The sequence below is a fragment of the Desmodus rotundus genome, chromosome 3 (genome assembly GCF_022682495.2).
Source record: "Desmodus rotundus isolate HL8 chromosome 3, HLdesRot8A.1, whole genome shotgun sequence".
In the NCBI taxonomy this organism is placed as follows: domain Eukaryota; kingdom Metazoa; phylum Chordata; class Mammalia; order Chiroptera; family Phyllostomidae; genus Desmodus; species Desmodus rotundus.
In genome coordinates this window covers 68,082,481-68,099,667 of record NC_071389.1, presented here as the reverse complement: position 1 = coordinate 68,099,667, position 17,187 = coordinate 68,082,481, and the positions used below count along the sequence as shown (strand labels likewise).

General features: G+C 38.1%; 1 protein-coding gene across 11 annotated transcripts in view; it reads left to right on the top strand.

Annotated features, from left to right (window-relative positions):
* EVI5 (ecotropic viral integration site 5) overlaps nt 1–17,187 on the top strand; it is a 205,230-nt gene that overhangs the window by 70,929 nt on the left and 117,114 nt on the right. For all 11 annotated transcript variants that reach the window (XM_045199567.3, XM_053920057.2, XM_053920054.2 and 8 more), the window contains 4 exons: nt 1,466–1,609; nt 2,584–2,673; nt 2,786–2,883; nt 14,289–14,349. In XM_045199567.3, the coding sequence (XP_045055502.2) occupies nt 1,466–1,609; nt 2,584–2,673; nt 2,786–2,883; nt 14,289–14,349 (393 nt within the window). The remainder of the gene's footprint in view (nt 1–1,465; nt 1,610–2,583; nt 2,674–2,785; nt 2,884–14,288; nt 14,350–17,187) is intronic.

Below are 17,187 nucleotides of genomic sequence, written 5' to 3'. Positions count from 1 at the left end.
TTGGAGAGGATATGGAGAAAAGGGAACCTTAGTGCACTGTTGATGGGAGCGCAGGTTGGTGCAGCCACTGTGGAAAACAGTATGGAATTTCCTCAGAAAACTAAAAATGAAACTGCCTTTTGACCCAGCAATTCCACTGCTGGGATTGTACCCTAAGAGCCCTGAAGCACCAGTCCAAAAGAACCTATGTACCCCGATGTTCATAGCAGCACAATTTACAATAGCCAAGTGCTGGAAGCAATTTAGGTACCCATCAGCAAATGAGTGGATCAAAAAACTATGGTACATTTACATGATGGAATTCTAGGCAGCAGAGAGAAAGGAGCTCCTACCCTTTGTGACAGCATGGATGGCACTGGAGAGCATTATGCTAAGTGAAATAAGCCAGGTGGTGACGGACAAATACCACATGATCTCACCTTTAACTGGAACATAATCAACAAAAGAAAAAAGCAAACAAAATATAACCAGAGACATTGAAATTAAGAACAATCTAACAATAGCCAGAGGGGAAGAGGGAGGGTACAGTGGGGAGAAGGGTTTTCAGGAACTACTATAAAGGACACATGGAGAAAACCAGGGGGGAGGGTGGAAGCAAGGGAGGGAGGTGGGTTTGACTGGGGTGAGGGGAGTGGTGGGGAGAAAACGCAGACAACTGTAATTGAACAACAATAAAGTAATTAAAAAAAATACTAGCGTAAACACCCTCATTTACTTAAATGTTAACTAGATAAGCAGAATTTAAGAATACAGGTTAATGATTGAGCTGGCATGAGAGCCGCTTTTGAGTCTCCTTTTCTTTGGCAGACTTACCCACAGAAATTTTTAAAATTCTCTGTCTTTTCTGTGTGGTGGGAGGAAAGGATATGCAAAATGTTCTTACACTGTAAAGACAAAGTAGGTCTTGAGATGATCCTTAAATTCTTTTTTTTAAAATAGTAAGATTATTTTTATCAACCCTTAAATGCTCTTGCTTTATTTTCAGTTAATGTGTCATTTATATTTTGAATTGCTACAGTGGCTGAAGCGTCTGTATTTTGGGTGAAAGGCAGGAAGATAAGGTGACCAATGGTAGATAGTACCTGAAAGTATTTCAAGATAACATTTCTTTCCTTTTTAAAAAAAGTTTAAAATATTAGTTTGTAGAAAATATCAGATACATATCTACCCACCAACAAGGTTAGACAAATATAAAAATTTTACTTGCTTTAATTTTTCTTTTTGTTAATAAATCAAATGTTATAGATATAGCCAAAGCCCTAACTCCACATTCTTTTCCCTTTCTTCCCTTCCCAGGTAGTAACCACCACTGTCCCAGTCATATAATTTTCTGTATCTTAACTTTTCCATATGATGCCTGATCTTATCTTTGTGTTGTCTATAGGCTAATCTAGTGTACATACAATGATCTGGTTTAAAATAATCAATTTTACTGTGTTTTGACTAATTCTTTTCTTCTCTTTAGGAACATCTTCCAGAGCTCTTTATACATTTTCAGTCTCAGAGTTTTCACACCTCAATGTATGCATCATCCTGGTTTCTGACTATCTTTCTTACGACTTTTCCACTACCAATTGCAACAAGGATATTTGATATCTTTATGTCTGAGGTAAGCTAATGGGCAGACTGAGCAAGGAATCATTGAGTTAATTAGAGCTGGGCTGTGAGAACAATAAAGGAGATCCTTGTATCCGTGCTAAACTGTTTACATGGATGATCTCATTTAAACCTGTAACAGTCCTGTCAGGTACTGTTCATTTCCCCATTTGATAGATGATGAAGCCAAAACTTAGAGAAATGTTAAGTACCTAGCTTGTCTATGGACAAACACATAAGTCAGTATAGAAATCAGGATTCAGGTCTAGGCAGTCAAAGTCTGGAGCCTACATGCTGAAACCTCGGTATCACCTCCTGATTGATTTAGTGCGAATCAGTGAGAGAGAAAATTTGCCTTACAGTTAATATGTTGCAGTGCATCCGGTATCCAAAGACAGAAGTAATGACTCTAATTGTTTCTTCTACTCTAGGAACACATTCTAGGTAGTCCCTTTAATAGTCATTGGCATGTAGTAGTGATCCTTTGTCTTCTGTATTTTGGATGGGAAGGTAGGAAGGTAAGGATAGGTGATCAGTGGTAGGTAGCACTTGAAAGTATTATTGTTGTTAGTTACATCTTAATCAAACCCAATATTAATTGTTATTAATTACATCTGGTAAAGATTAATTTGTATTATCTGGCTAAATTAGTTTAGTGTGGAGCCAGCAAACTGTGATTTGTACTGGTTTGTATGCCAAATCTGTCCTTCCGCTTGTTTTTGTAAATAAATTTTTCTTGAAACAAAACCATGTCCATTTATTGATGTGTTGTCTCTGTCTGCTTTTGGGCTGCAATGGCAGAGTTGAGAATTTGTGACTGACCATATGGCCCACAAAACCTAAAATATTTATGATTCACTCTATGGAAAATGTTTGCTAAGCTCTAGTTTAGATCCCTAAATGTTTACCTTGTTATACTTTTGAATAATTAGTTTTTGTTGATGGAAGAGTAAGACAAATTTGGCTTTATATACTTTGTTTCTTCAGGGTTTAGAAATAGTGTTTCGAGTGGGATTAGCACTTCTTCAAATGAATCAGGCAGAACTGATGCAACTGGACATGGAAGGGATGTTGCAGGTAAGTCAGTTCTGATTTCTTGATGCCTTTAGATTTTGCTATTAGTTAGTTAGCAATAATTAATAGCAAAGGTATTACGTAGCTCTTATGTTTTTCTCTTACTGTTTCTTAGCACTTTCAGAAGGTCATCCCACATCAGTTTGATGGAGGTCCAGACAAATTAGTCCAGGCAGCTTACCAAGTCAAGTATAACTCAAAAAAAATGAAAAAGTAAGTATTTTATATTTTGGTTTTTAGTTATAGGGATTTGGTGAAGCATCTAAGAAATTAAATAGAAGTGGCAAAACATTCTACTGATAAGTATAGTTTTCCTACTCAGTTTATACAACTGTAGTGTTTTATTTGGTAGTAATGGTTTTACAGTAACAAATTTAATGTTGAGATTTTATACTGCTCTTAGCAGTGCTTGGGGCCATTGTGGATCACCGTTAACACTCCCCTTTCCTGCGCACGTTGTTCCTGGCTCTCCCTCTTGGTAACATGTCCTCTCCTTTCCCATGCCCCCCTTCTTCCTCCCAGGCGATACCTTTGCTTTTCCCTCTCCTACTTCTATAACTTGTGTCCTGAACCTACACAGCCCAGCTGCCTCACTTTTACTGCCTCTGAACTTTCTAAATAAACTTTCTCTTATAATTTGAAACAAATAAAAAACTCCCTCTACTCGTTTCACATGGATTAGAATTAGAAACCCAGTAAGTATATATGTGTGAGTATGCTATCATTTCAAAAACCACTTCTATGGTATGGTCCAATTCACTGACATTCTCTTCCTCTCACTTGACCCCAGAGTGTCACTTAATAAGAGGTTCCCAACCTCCCTGCCCCTGTCCATGGACACCGCTGGAATTGCTGCCTGAGTTCCACCTCCTGTCTCCTACTCCTCCACCCCCCAACCCCTGGTCTGTGGAAACATTTTCTTTCACATAACTGGTCCTTGGTGCCAAAAAGGTTGAGGGTCACTGAGTTAAATTCAAGATTAGCACAACCAGGAAGAAAGGCATGAAGTATGAATTATGAACTTATATTTTTATTTATTGTATATTTCTAGTGAAACTTTTCTTGGTATATATTTCATAAAAGTTCAAGATAAGCAGCCTTGGCTCATAAATACTAATTTTTGAAATATGGTAAAGGTATCAATTAAGAATGACAGCTCTTATTTTCTAGCTTTTAATACTTAAATAAATCTTAGCCTGGAGTCATAGTTAGCATTCCTTAAACTAGTTTCTGTGGTTACAAAATGGTTTAAAATGATAGTGGTGCTATATGCTGACAGTTCTCAGTGTCTTTGCTGCTGCAACACGAATTACATTAACACGTAGGACATACTCCTATAGATCTTCTTATTCCAGAAAGCATATTAGAATGTGAGTTGAGAATTATGTTATTAAAATCAGTTGCAAAAGCAAATCAATTTATGAACTTCACTGGTGAATTCTACCAGACATTTAAAGAAGAACTGCTGTGAATTCTCAAAGTTTTACAAAAAGTAGAAGAGGAGGGAATATTTTCTAACTAATTCTATGAGGCTGGCCAGCATGACCCAGGTACCAAAGCTAGATAAAGACAATACAAATTGAATAACAATAAAAAAAAATTGACTATCAAAAAAAAAAAAAGACAATACAGAAAAACTAAAGATCAATATGCTTTCTAAACACTGATGCAAAAATCCTCAACAAAATACTAGCAAACCAAATTCAGCAGCATGTTAAAAGGCTTATACACCACAACCAAATAGGATTTATTCCATTCCTGGAATGCAAGGATAGTTCAACATATGAAAATTGGTCAGTGCAATACACTGCATTAACTTTGTGAAGGAGAAAAAAACCACATGATCATCTCAATTAATGCAGAACAAGTATTTGACAAAATTCCGTACCCTTTCATAATAAAAAAAAGAGACACTAAACAAACTAGGATTATGATGCAGCTATCTCAACCTAGTAAAATCCACATATGAAAGAAAACACAGCTAATATCACACTTAATGGTAAAAGACAGAGTTTTCCCTCTAAGATCAGGAACAAGGCAAGGATGCTCCATTTTGCCACTTCTGTTCAAAAGAGTACTGGAAGTTCTAGCCAAGTCAGGCAAGGAAAAGAAGTAAAGGCATCCAAATTAGAAAGTAAAATTATGTTGTGTTTTTTAAAGATTTGGTTACTTATTTATGAAGATGTTATTTATTTTTAGACAGGGGGAAGGGAGGGAGGAAGAGAGAGAGAGAGAGATCAATACATGGAGTGATATATTGATCAGTGGCCCCTCGGACGCCCCCAACTGTGGGCCTGGCCTGCAATCCAGGCATGTGCCCTGACTGGGAATCAAACTGGTGACCCTTCAGTTCACAGGCCAGCAATCAATCCACCTAGCCACACCAGCCAGGGCCACAATCAAAAGACATAGGGTGGCTGAATGGATAAGAAAACAAGACCCTTATATATGCTGTTTACAAAAGACTAACTTCATATTAAAGACACATGCACACTGAAAATAAAGAGATGGAAAAAGATATTTCATGCAAATGGAAACAAACAAAAAACTGTGTTAGCAATACTTATGCCAGACAAAATAGATTTTAAGACAAAGGCTATATAACAAGAGACAAAGAAGGACCTAGCAATTCACTTCTGGGTATTTATCTGAGGAAACCCAGGACACACTGGTTTGGGGAGGTTGTTCATCCATACATATTGCAGTGTTTGCAGTAACCAAGATGTGGAGGCAGCTTTGGTGCCCATCAATGGATGAATGGATGGAGAAGAAGTGGTGCATATATACAATGTCTCAACATAAAGAAGAATGAAATCTTGCCATCTGTGATGGCGTGGGTGGATTTAGAGGGTATTATGGTGAGTGAGGTGAATCAGATAAAAAAAAAAAAAAGGAAAAACGGTGTGATTTCTCTCAAATGTGGAATCTGAAAGACAGGATGGGCAAACAGATAGAACAGGCAAACTCATAGATGCAGAGAACATTTTGATGGTGTCCAGGTGAGAGAGGCTTGGGGGATGAGTGAAAAATGGGAAGGAATTAGAAGGTACAAATTGGTAGTTACAGAATACTCGTGGGAATGTGGAGTATAGTGTAGGGAATATAGCCAGTAATGTAATAGCTATGTATGGTGTCAGATGGGTACTAGATTTATTAAGGTGATCACTTCATAAGTTATACAAATGTCTAATATGTTTATACCTAAAACTAATATAATACATGTCAACTGTAATTGAAAAATAAAAAGTTATTTAAAAAAACATCAAAGCTGGAGGACTCATACTTATTTCAAAACTTACAAAACTACAGTAATCAAAACATTGTGGTACTAGAATAAAGATAAGCATATAGACAAATGGAGTGGAACAGATAGCCCAGAACTAAGCCCTCATATATATGGTCATGCATATACTCACATGCAAAAGAATGACGTGGGGCCTTTACCGAACACCACATGCAAAATTTAAGTGAAAATGGATGAAAGATCTAAATGTAGGAATTTGAACTATAAAACTCTTAGTTGAAAACATAGGGCAAAGGCTTCATTATGATGGATTTGGCAATGATTTCTTGGCTATGATACCAAAGGCGCAAGCAACAAAAGAAAAAATAGGCAAATTGGATTTCATGAATTTTAAACATTTTGTGCAACCTAAGACACTTTCAAGAGAAAAAGCCAACCCAGAGAATGGAAGAAAATATTTACAAATCACATTATCTGATTAGAGATTATTATCTAGAATATATAGAGAACTCCTAAAACTCAACAACAAAAAACAACCAGTGGATTTAAAAAATGGGCAAAGAGCTTGAGTAGACATTTCTCCAAAGAACATATACAGATGACCGATGAAATAAGTACATAGAAAGATGCTCAACATCAACAACCACTGTGGAAATGTAAATTAAACTACAGTGAGGCACACCCCCACACCCATACGATGGCTTCTATCATGAAAATAGGAAATAACAAGTGTCGCTGAGGATGTGGAAAAATACGACCCTTGTGCACTGTTGCTGGGAATGAAATACGGTAAAGCGGCTCTGGAGCCATGGCAGTTCCTCAAAAATTAGCAATAGCATTACCATATAATCCAGCGATTCCACTTCTGAGTATATACTCCAAAAAATGAAATAAAGTTTTGAAAAGATATTTTGTACACCCATATTCATAGCAGCAGCATTCATATTAGCTAAAACATGGAAACAACTAAGTGTCCATTGCTGGATGAATGGATAGGTAAAATGTGTATAAATACAATGAAATTCATTGCATTTACAACAAATGCAAGACAATTCAGCCTTAAAAAGGAAGGAAATTCTGACATAGGTATGATATGGATGAACCTTGCTGACATTATGCTGGAAGTGACATGCCAGTCGCAATAGGACAAATTATATGATTCCACTTAAATGCGCTTAATGTTGTTGTAATCATAGAGACAGCGTAATATGGTTGTTGTCAGGAAAGGGGAGAATGGGGTGTGACTGTATCATGGGTGGAGGTTCCATTTTGTAAGATGAAAAGTGGTATGGAAATGCTGGTGGTGATGGCTTCACACCGTTATGAATGTACTTAATACTGTTGAACTGTACACACAAAAACAAGGTGATAAATTTTATGTTTTATGTATTTACCCCAATAAAAGTTACTGTGAGCTAAATGAGATTTTATATATATATATAGTGAATAATAGGTTTTTATTTTTGAGGGAGAATTTAAGTTTTAAAAGCAGCTCTTAAGTATTTGGGGCCTGGTCTGGTTAATATATGGAATCATTAAACTTGATATTAACATTTTTGGTCAAGAACAAGATATAAAAATACCTAGTTGGGACTAATTTTTGTATGTCCTATAAATTTTTAAAAGATAATTTTACACTTAGAATTGCAAAAATAGTATATCTTTTTTTTAAAATGTATTTTACCAATTATGCTATTACAGTTGTCCCCAAAGCCAGCCGAGAGCTGAGCAAGCTGCGTTGCTCCCTCTCGGACCCCTCCCCCACATGCAGCGCTATATGTTTGTCATTCCTTATTTTCCTGCAGTCAGTGACAATGCTTCAGTCTTTTCTTGTCTTCCGTGACCTTGATACTTCTGAAACGTGATGATTAGTTATTTTGTAGAATGTCCTTAAATTTGGGCGTGTTTGATGATCTCTGTTGATTACATTGAGGACCTGCATTCCTGGAAAGGATACTGCTGAAACGAGGTGCCCTTTTCAGTGCATCCTATGTTATGTGATTACTAGTGATGTTAGCCTTGGTCACTTGGCTCAGATGTTGTCTGCTAGGATTCTGTACCATAAATTTACTATTTTTCCCTTTGCAATTGCTAAATATTTGGGAAGAGATACTTTGAGACTATGCTTAAACTTTTATTCACTAATTTTAGAGTCCATTGATTTTTCCTGCCCATGGCAGTTACTATTGTGCATTTCTAATGGTGATTTTTATTTTTTTAATTATTCATTTATTGATGAGAGAGAGAGAAACATTGATTTCTTGTTTCACTTATTTATGCATTCATTGGTTGCTTCTTGCACTTTCCCAAACCCGCAATCTTGGCATATTGGGATGATGCTCTAACTAACGAGCCACCCAGGCAGGGCTTTTTATATTTGCCTTATTTCCTCTATGTTTATTAATTGGAATTCTGTTAGGAATAGCCATCTCTTTAGCCCCATTTTAAATGTTAGTAATTTTTAGTACAGTCACATGTCATGGAATGATGTTTTTTGGTCAACAACGGACAGAATATACGAAGGTGGTCCTGTGAGATTATGATGGGGCTGAAAAATTCCAGTCACGTGGTGATGTTGTAGCCAGGGTAATGTCATAATGCAATGTATCATCCATGTGTTTGTGTAAATAAACCTACTGTGCTGCCAGTCTTATAAAAGTAGAGCGCATACAATCATGTACAGTACATAATAATTGATAATGATAATAATGACTATGCTACTGGTTCATATATTTGCTTATTATTCTAATTATTATTTTAGAATGTATGCTTACTACTAATTCTTTTTAAAAAGCTTACCATAAAACAGCATGCCATGTCATGCCTCATCCATCTCTGCAGCGGCCTCATACATCTTTCATTTACTGCTTCTCTTGATGGCATCATTTTCTCTTGTGCTTGACTTAATCTTGTGTTTGTTCTTCATGGCTATAAGCTTGTTTTTTTTCTGAGAGTAAATTTATTAAAGCTGGGTACAGTGAAGCTGAGGAAGGGCTTAGGTTAGCAAAAGGTAAGGGGAGAGAGCCAAAGCAGTGCTCTACTTTGGCTCCCTAGAAATGTTGTAGGAAAGCAGTAAGAGAAGTGAGCCAAGATAGGGCTGCTTCTGGCTCACTGGAAAGTCAGAGAAAAAGGGGGCACTGGAGACAGGTTCAAGGGATAAACCCAGGATGAGCTGCTGCTGTCTGCTGTTCCCCTGGTTGCAAGTCTCATTTGGCCCCTTAGAGTTTAGGAGAAAGAAATTTAGAAGTTCATGTTCTAGCCCTGGCTGGTGTGGCTCAGTGGACTGAGTGCCAGCTTGAGAATCAGAGGGCCGCCGGTTCGATTCCCAGTCTCTAGGGCACATGCCTGGGTTGCAGGCCAGGTCCCAGGCTGGGGGTGCGCAAGAGGCAACCACACATTGATATTTCTCTCCCTCTCTTTTAACCTCTTCTCCTCTCTAAAAACAAATAAATAAATAAAAATTAAAAAAAAATTTTCTTGCCCTAGAAAAGGAATGGGCGTGCTCCAGAGAGAGCCTGCATGGCTCCTGAGCTTTTGCGCAATGACAGAGTTGCCTTATGTGTCAGTGCATTTCTCAGAATGTATCTCTGTTGTTAAGCTTTTTCTTGTTTTTGAACTCTACAGATGTATTTTAATTTGAGGGGGATAGGACCTGTAGTTCTTTTGTCAATTTAGGGCTGAATGGAATCTGTAAAATTAGTTCTCTGTTTGGTACCTTATATATTTTACTTTCTAAAGCAGCAATTTATTTATTTATTTGTTAAGTATATCTTACTGATTATGCTATTACAGTTCTCCCTTTTCCTCCTCCCCTTCATTCCCCTCTGCCCTGCGCCCCACCTCCCATCAGCATTCCCCCACCTTAGTTCATGTCCATGAGTCGTACAAATAAGTTCTTTGGCTTCTCCATTTCCTATACTATTCTAAACCTCCCCCTGTCCATTTTGTACCTAACATTTATGCTTCTTATTCCCTGTAATTTTCCTCCAGTCTCCCCTCTCCACCTCCCTGCTGATAACCCTCTATGTGGTCTCCATTTCTGTGATTCGGTTCCTGTTCTAGTTGTTTGTTTTTGTTTTAGGTTCAATTGTTGATAGTTATGAGTTTGTTGTCACTTTACTGTTCATATTTTTGATTATCTTTTTCTTAGTTAAGTCCCATTAACATTTCATATAATAAGGGCTCGGTGATGATGAAATCCTTTAACTTGACCTTATCTCAGAAGCACTTTATCTGCCCTTCCATTCTAAATTATTGTTTTGCTGGAGAGAGTAATCTAGGTTGTAGGTCCTTGCCTTTCATGACGTGGAATACTTCTTTCCAGCTGCTTCTTGCCTGCAAAGTTTCTTTTGAGAAGGCAGTATGGTATATGCTTCTTTTAGGTCCAATTTCTTTGGGACTCTCTGAGCTTCCTGGACTTCCTGGAAGTCTATTTCCTTGGCCAGATTGGGGAAGTTCTCCATTATTTTTTCAAATAACTGTTCAGTTTCTTGCTCTTCCTCTTCTCCTTCTGGCACCCCTATGATTTGGATATTGGAATGTTTAAAGTTGTCCCAGAGGTTCCTAAGCCTCTCCTCATTTTTTTGAATGCTTGTTTCTTCATTCTGTTCTGGTTGAATGTTTATTTCTTCCTTCTATAAATCATTGATTTGAGTCCTGGTTTCCTTCCCTTCACTGTTGGTTCCTGGTATATTTTTCTTTATTTCACTTTGCATAGCCTTTACCTTTTCCTCCATTTTGCAACCATACTTAACTATTTCTGTGAGTATCCTGATTACTAGTGTTTCAAACTTTACATCTGATAGGCTGACTATCTCTTCATCGCTTAGTTCTATTTTTTTGAGTTTTGGTCTGTTCTTTCATTTGGACCATATTTTTTTTGCCTTGACACACCTGTTACATTGTAAGGGGCAGAGCCTTAGGTATTTGCCAGGGCTGGGCCACCCACTTTGCTGCATTGTGGTGCTGTATGTGGAGGAGGGGTCAGAGAGGGAACAATGCCACTTGCTTGGCTTTTGCCCTGCTTTCCTTCACTTCCCCTGCTACCCACAAGCAAATTGGGACCTTCTGGTGCTGATTCACAGGTGGGTGGTTTTGTGTACATTCTAGGACCCTGTGGGTGTCTCCAATGAACTCTCCTGTGAGGCTGGGAGTTTCTCCTGCTGCAATGCCCACAGATTTTTACAGTCAGAGGTTTTGAGACTTTCTTTTCCCATGCAGCAACCCTGGGTTGCATGGTCTGTCTCGCTCCTTAATTGTTCCTCTTAGTTTATGTGCACGAAAATGTGGGACTGCCTGGCCCACCAGCCACTGCCTTGCCCAGTCCAGTCTGTCACCCCCACCTTGCTGTGTATCTTCTCCATCCCATCTGCCCACCTGATGAATGTTTCTTCTTTAACTCCTTGGTTGTCGGACTTCCATACAGTTTAGTTTTCTGGCTGTTCTGCCCAGGCATTTGTCCTGACAGTGAATTAAACTGGCAACCTTTCCATTTTCAGGTGGGCGCTCAATCCACTGAGCCACACTGGCAAGGGTGCTGCAAGAATATTTTTTAAATTTTATTTATTTTTAGAGAGAGTGGAAGGGAAGAGAAAGGGAGGGAGAGAAACATCAGTGTGTGATGGTGTCTCACATGCCCCCTACTGGGGACCTGGCCCACACCCAGACATGTGTCCTGACTGGGAATTGAACCTGCCAGTCTTTGGTTCACATGACAGTACTCAATCCACTGAGCTACACCAGCCAGGGCCTGCCACAATAAATTTTTTTTTAAATATATTTGTTGATTATGCTATTACAGTTGTCCCATTTCCCCCCTCCTCACTCCACTCCATCCTGCCCACCCCCTCCCTCCCACATTCCCTGCCAATAGTTCATGTCCATGGGTCATACTTATAAGTTCTTTGGCTTCTACATTTCCTACACTATTCTTACCCTCCCCCTGTCTATTTTCCACCTATCATCTATGCTACTTATTCTCTGTACCTCCCCCCCTCCCCCTCCCACTCCCCTATTGACAACCCTCCATGTGATCTCCATCTCTATGGTTCTGTTCCTGTTCTAGTTGTTTGCCTAGTTTGCTCTTGTTTTTGTTTTAGGTGTGGTCGTTAATAACTGTGAGTTTGCTGTCATTTTTACTGTTCCTATTTTTTATCTTCTTTTTCTTAGGTAACTCCCTTTAACATTTCATATAATAAGGGCTGGGTGATGATGAACTTCTTTAACTTGACCTTATCTGAGAAGCTCTTTATCTTCCCTTCCATTCTAAGTGATAGCTTTGCTGGATACAGTAATCTTGGATGTAGGTCCTTGCCTTTGATGACTTGGAATACTTCTTGCCAGCCCCTTCTTGCCTGTAAGGTCTCTTTGGAGAAATCAGCTGACAGTCTTATGGGAAGTCCTTTGTAGCTAACTGTCTCCTTTTCTGCTTCTAAGATTCTCTCCTTCTGTTCAATCTTAGGTAATGCAATTATGATGTGCCTTGGTGTGTTCCTCCTTGGGTCCAGCTTCTTTGGAACTCTCTGAGCTTCCTGGACTTCCTGGAAGTCTATTTCCTTTGCCAGATGAGGGAAGTTCTCCTCGATTATTTGTTCAAATAAGTTTTCAATTTTTTGTTCTTCCTCTTCTCCTTGTGGCACCCCTATAATTCGGATGTTGGAACGTTTCAATATGTCCTGGAGGTTCCTAAGCCTCTCCTCATTTTTCCAAATTCTTGTTTCTTCATTCTTTTCTGGTTGGATGTTTCTTTCTTCCTTCTGGTCCACATCATTGATTTGAGTCCCAGTTTCCTTCGCATCCCTATTGGTTCCCTGTACATTTTCCTTTGTTTCTCTTAGCATAGGCTTCATTTTTTCATCTGGTTTTCGAACAGAGTCAACCAATTCTGTGATCATCTTGATAACCAGTGTTTTGAACTGTGCATCCGATAGGTTGGCTATCTCTTCCTCGCTTAGTTGTATTTTTTCTGGAGCTTTGAAGTATTCTGTCATTTGGGCCATTTTTTTTTTTTTTGTCTTGGTGCGTCTGTTACTTTAAGGGGCGGGGTAACACTGGTCGCTGTGCTGTGACACTGTACTTGGGGGAGGGGCCGAGAGGGAGCAATGGCTCCCGCTCCCCTCTTCACCAGACCTCAGTCCTTCACTCCGCTACCCACAATCAAACTGGGTCCCTCTGGTGCTGGTTCCCGAGTGGGTGGGCCTGTGCACACTCTAGGCCCCTGTGGGTCTCTCCAATGACCTCTCCTGTGAGGCTGGGAGTCTCTCCTGCTGCTGCCCCAACCCCCAGGGGCGTTTTCAATCAGAGGTTTGAGGCTTTATTTCCCTGCGCTGGAGCCCTGGGTTGTGCAGTCTGCTTTGCTCCCTGCCGTTTGTCCGGTTTATCTGTGTGGGAATATGGTGCCATGGAGTGCTACCCACTGCTCTGCCTGCCCCGTTCTCCACCACTCTGAGTCCAGCCCTCTCGGTTTATCTGCGCGAATGTGGGGCCGCAGGGTCTGCTAGTGGTCAGACTGCCTGCCCCGTTCGTCCCACACTCCGCCAGTCTTGGTCCCGCCACGGCCACTTGAGTCCTCTCTGCCCCGGTGCCTGTCTCCGCCCCTCCTACCGGTCTGGATGAATGTTTATTTTTTTATTTCCTTGGTGTCGGACTTCCTTGCCGTTCGATTCTCTGTCAGTTCTGGTTGTGCGAGGAGGCGCAGTGTGTCTACCTACGCCGCCATCTTGGTTATCTCTCTCAAGAAATTTTAAAACATGTAATACCTGACTATTTAGTAAGGGATACTGACCTCTTTTTCTTTAGATTATCAAATGAAAATATGACAGCCGCCAACACACCAATAGTCATGTTGTGTGAATGCTTGTTCTTGAACCATGAATATATAGGTCATATAAAAGAGGTACATCTTATTGGTCATGTTGTCTAATAAGGTAGTGTCTAATAGGTTAAGTTTTGGTGGTAGGAATCCTTATATATAAGTATAGGCACCTGATTTTTTAAAAAAGTCACATTGGAGCAAAAAGTGTAGATAATTACTATTATTATTATTTTGTAAGTCAATCAAAATTATACCAATTTTTCTCAGATCAGCAAAAAATATATATTTTGGTGCATCACAGAATTTTAGTAATTAGTTTATGTGTGGCATTAGATTTCAGAATCTCTGTTCTAAAGTTTATTTTTGTTATTGGTGAAGTAATTTTTTTTTGGTAATAATTCATTGAACTATTTGAATGATTTTTCTTATATCAAATATCTCAAGTTACAAGTTGGGGTAACTTAATGAAATTGTATTTTGTGTTAACATATAGTTTTAAATTTTATAATTTAATAATTACTTTTGAATGAAAACACACCTTTATTTTTTTTTCCTTCTCAGGCTTGAAAAGGAATATACTACAATAAAAACTAAAGAGATGGAAGAGCAAGTTGAAATTAAAGTAAGCATCTCAGGACTTAAAAGTGCTGAATATAAATTGATTGAAGCCAGTTATTTGGCAATTGATGTTAGGTTATGTTGATACATTTGTTATCTATTTATAGCACATTTAGCAATGATGTTTGTATTTATTTATGGATAAATTGACTTGCCCTCCCACTAGTTATAGGTAAACATAGATATTTCAAAAACCAGAAATGTGACCAGAGTGGTCTTCATTCTAATGTAAAAGAGAGCAGCTCTTCTCTTTTTCTAGATATGTTGGTGGATCATCAGGAGAAAATACTTCTCTGGGGAAGATACTTATTCTTCCATTTAAGCATATTTTTAAACGTTGTGGAAAAGATAATGTATAGCATGCTGAGACTAATGCAGTATAGTCTAAGGTAGACCAAATAGAGCAAATCATTGCACTAGAACTAATTATGGCTGCTTTAGACATGCAGGAAGCTTTGGCTAATTCAATTATTTCATCACTAAGCAAAGGTTATACTTTTGAACTACTCTCTAGAGAAACAGATTTTCAATTTAAAGGACATTCAAATTCCTATACCTTAAAATTCTTATTTGTACCCCCTGTAAGGCCAGAAATTCTTGAGTTGAGGATCTTTGGCATTGTTTGAGCTGGGAGTTAAGGAAAGTTGTATTGGCTTTTATGCTGATATTTTAGGATGGGAATGATGAGCTAGGACCATGAGTTAGTGAAGGAACTCAGGGCTGGCTGATCTAATTTCTTATATGTTAATATGCCCCCATCAAAAAAGAAACGAAACAATATTTTTTTAATGACTCTACTTTTTTTTAACTGTTTGTGTGTGTCTGACCTCTCCTGTTTCTCTGTGTGACCTGTGATTAACTCTCTCTCCTCCTCTAGATGTTTAATTTTCATTTTGTCCTCCATTTCTATCAATTGGAAATAGGTACTTCTACATTTTTCAGGGAGAGAGAGAGAGAGGAAAGAAAGAAAAAGAAAAAGGAAGGAAGGAAGGAAGGAAAGAAGGAAGGAAGGAAAAAGAAAGAAAAGACCCCTGTGGATATTTTTTCCTCCTTTTTTAAATTCTGTCATCCAATTGCTGCTCTACCATTTGCTTTTCTTTTAGGTACCATGAGTAAGGGTAACATTAAATCATACCCTCTACTTCAACCTACTGAAAGTAAAAAGTACGTCATCCTGATGAGTGGGGAGAGAGTATGGGTTATCGCATACCAGGAATATTCGGCACTGCAAATCAAGAATCTGAGGATGGGGAAGCCATCCTGTTCATTTCACCATGTTATGTTATTGGAAAAAAAAACAAAACAAAACTCAGGTCTATGAACAATTCTTGCTTTTGAAGAAGCTTTTTTTTAAATAAAATTAAGTCACATGAATGTAGGAATAACAAAAAGCCTTTTCGAAGAGGCCTTTAGCAGATTTTAGCCTATATTTGAAGTTTTTTTTCAAAATTACTTTTTGGTGGGGAGAAGTTTTAGTTCAGTTAACTTACAAAATACTTTTCCTTGCCAGCTCCATGTGTCTTAGGCAAAAAACAGATGGCATAGTTATTTATGGAGAAAAAAGAAGGTTAAAAATATTAGTGGAAAATATCAGGTAAATAAAGTATGCTGATCTCAAAGGTAGTCTGTTCCTTTTATAGTATCTGTTTTCCCCATAGTTCTTTTTTACTCTTGTACCATATCCATCTCTCTTTTTTTTTTTTTACTCCTCCTGCTTCCCTCCCCGCCCTGCCACAGACAAAAGACAAGGCAACACAATTTTTGTGCTACTGTACTGTTTTTTGCTTTAATTTTGGATATGACTGGGTTTTTACTTGGACCTCGCAACTCAATCTCAGTCATAATCAGATGACCACCTTGTTTATGAGATCAATTGTGATAGAGTGATTGCCTTACTTAAAATTAATTACCCATGTGTTTTTTGAGCCTTTCTCTAAAATGGGATATGCCACTTTCTTACTGTCTTTCCTTCCCATCAAGGTCCTTTTTATGAGGAAATGAGTTTTGTTAACTAATACTTTCTTGCCTTGGTTCTCCTCAAAAACCTTCAGGGACAGAGTATTGTACTGTTCTTTATACAAGCACATAGCATCAAATTATTTGATGTTTTGATACGGCAGTAAAAAAAAAAAATCAGCCTTTGATATTATACAATATGTTTAAAGTTTCCACTGTTCTTACTCTAATTAAAACTCTAAGACCTTTGGGTTGGTGACCTTTTTATTTTAAGAATTATATCTGTCGGTCACCTCCCTGATCAAGATGTGACTTTTAAGTATTTTCTACCCCTTCTCTGGAAGTGCTATATAGGAAAAATTTTATCATAATGCTTTCATATGGAGAATCTTACATTTTACTGTGTGAAATTAGTTAATAGAAACATCTTTATCAGTATCGTCTTCCAGTCTATTGTTGTTCTGCCGGAGGGTGAGGAGGTACGAAATGTTAAAATTCTAGCTTATATTAGTGCAACCCACAAATCTTTTAAAAAGAGTAACCTTTGTCCCCATTTTATTAAGACAAACATATGAAGTGATAATCTGATATCTATATTTAAATTTATACTATGGGGCATAGAGCCCTGCAAATGGGAGGTGTTAGAAATTCTTACTTATTTTTATTCAGAAATTAATTTTTTATATTTCAAAAATTAAATATTCCAGATAGGTTAGAAAACAGAGAATAATATAAAAACACTTGTGTATCCAATGCCTGGCATCGAAAAAAGAAATCATGACAAATATCTAAATCATTCTTTAATTATTTTTAGCAATGTGAGGTATTAGTATTGACAATCACATTTATTCAACACTTAATATATGAAGGGTCATCTGCGTGCATC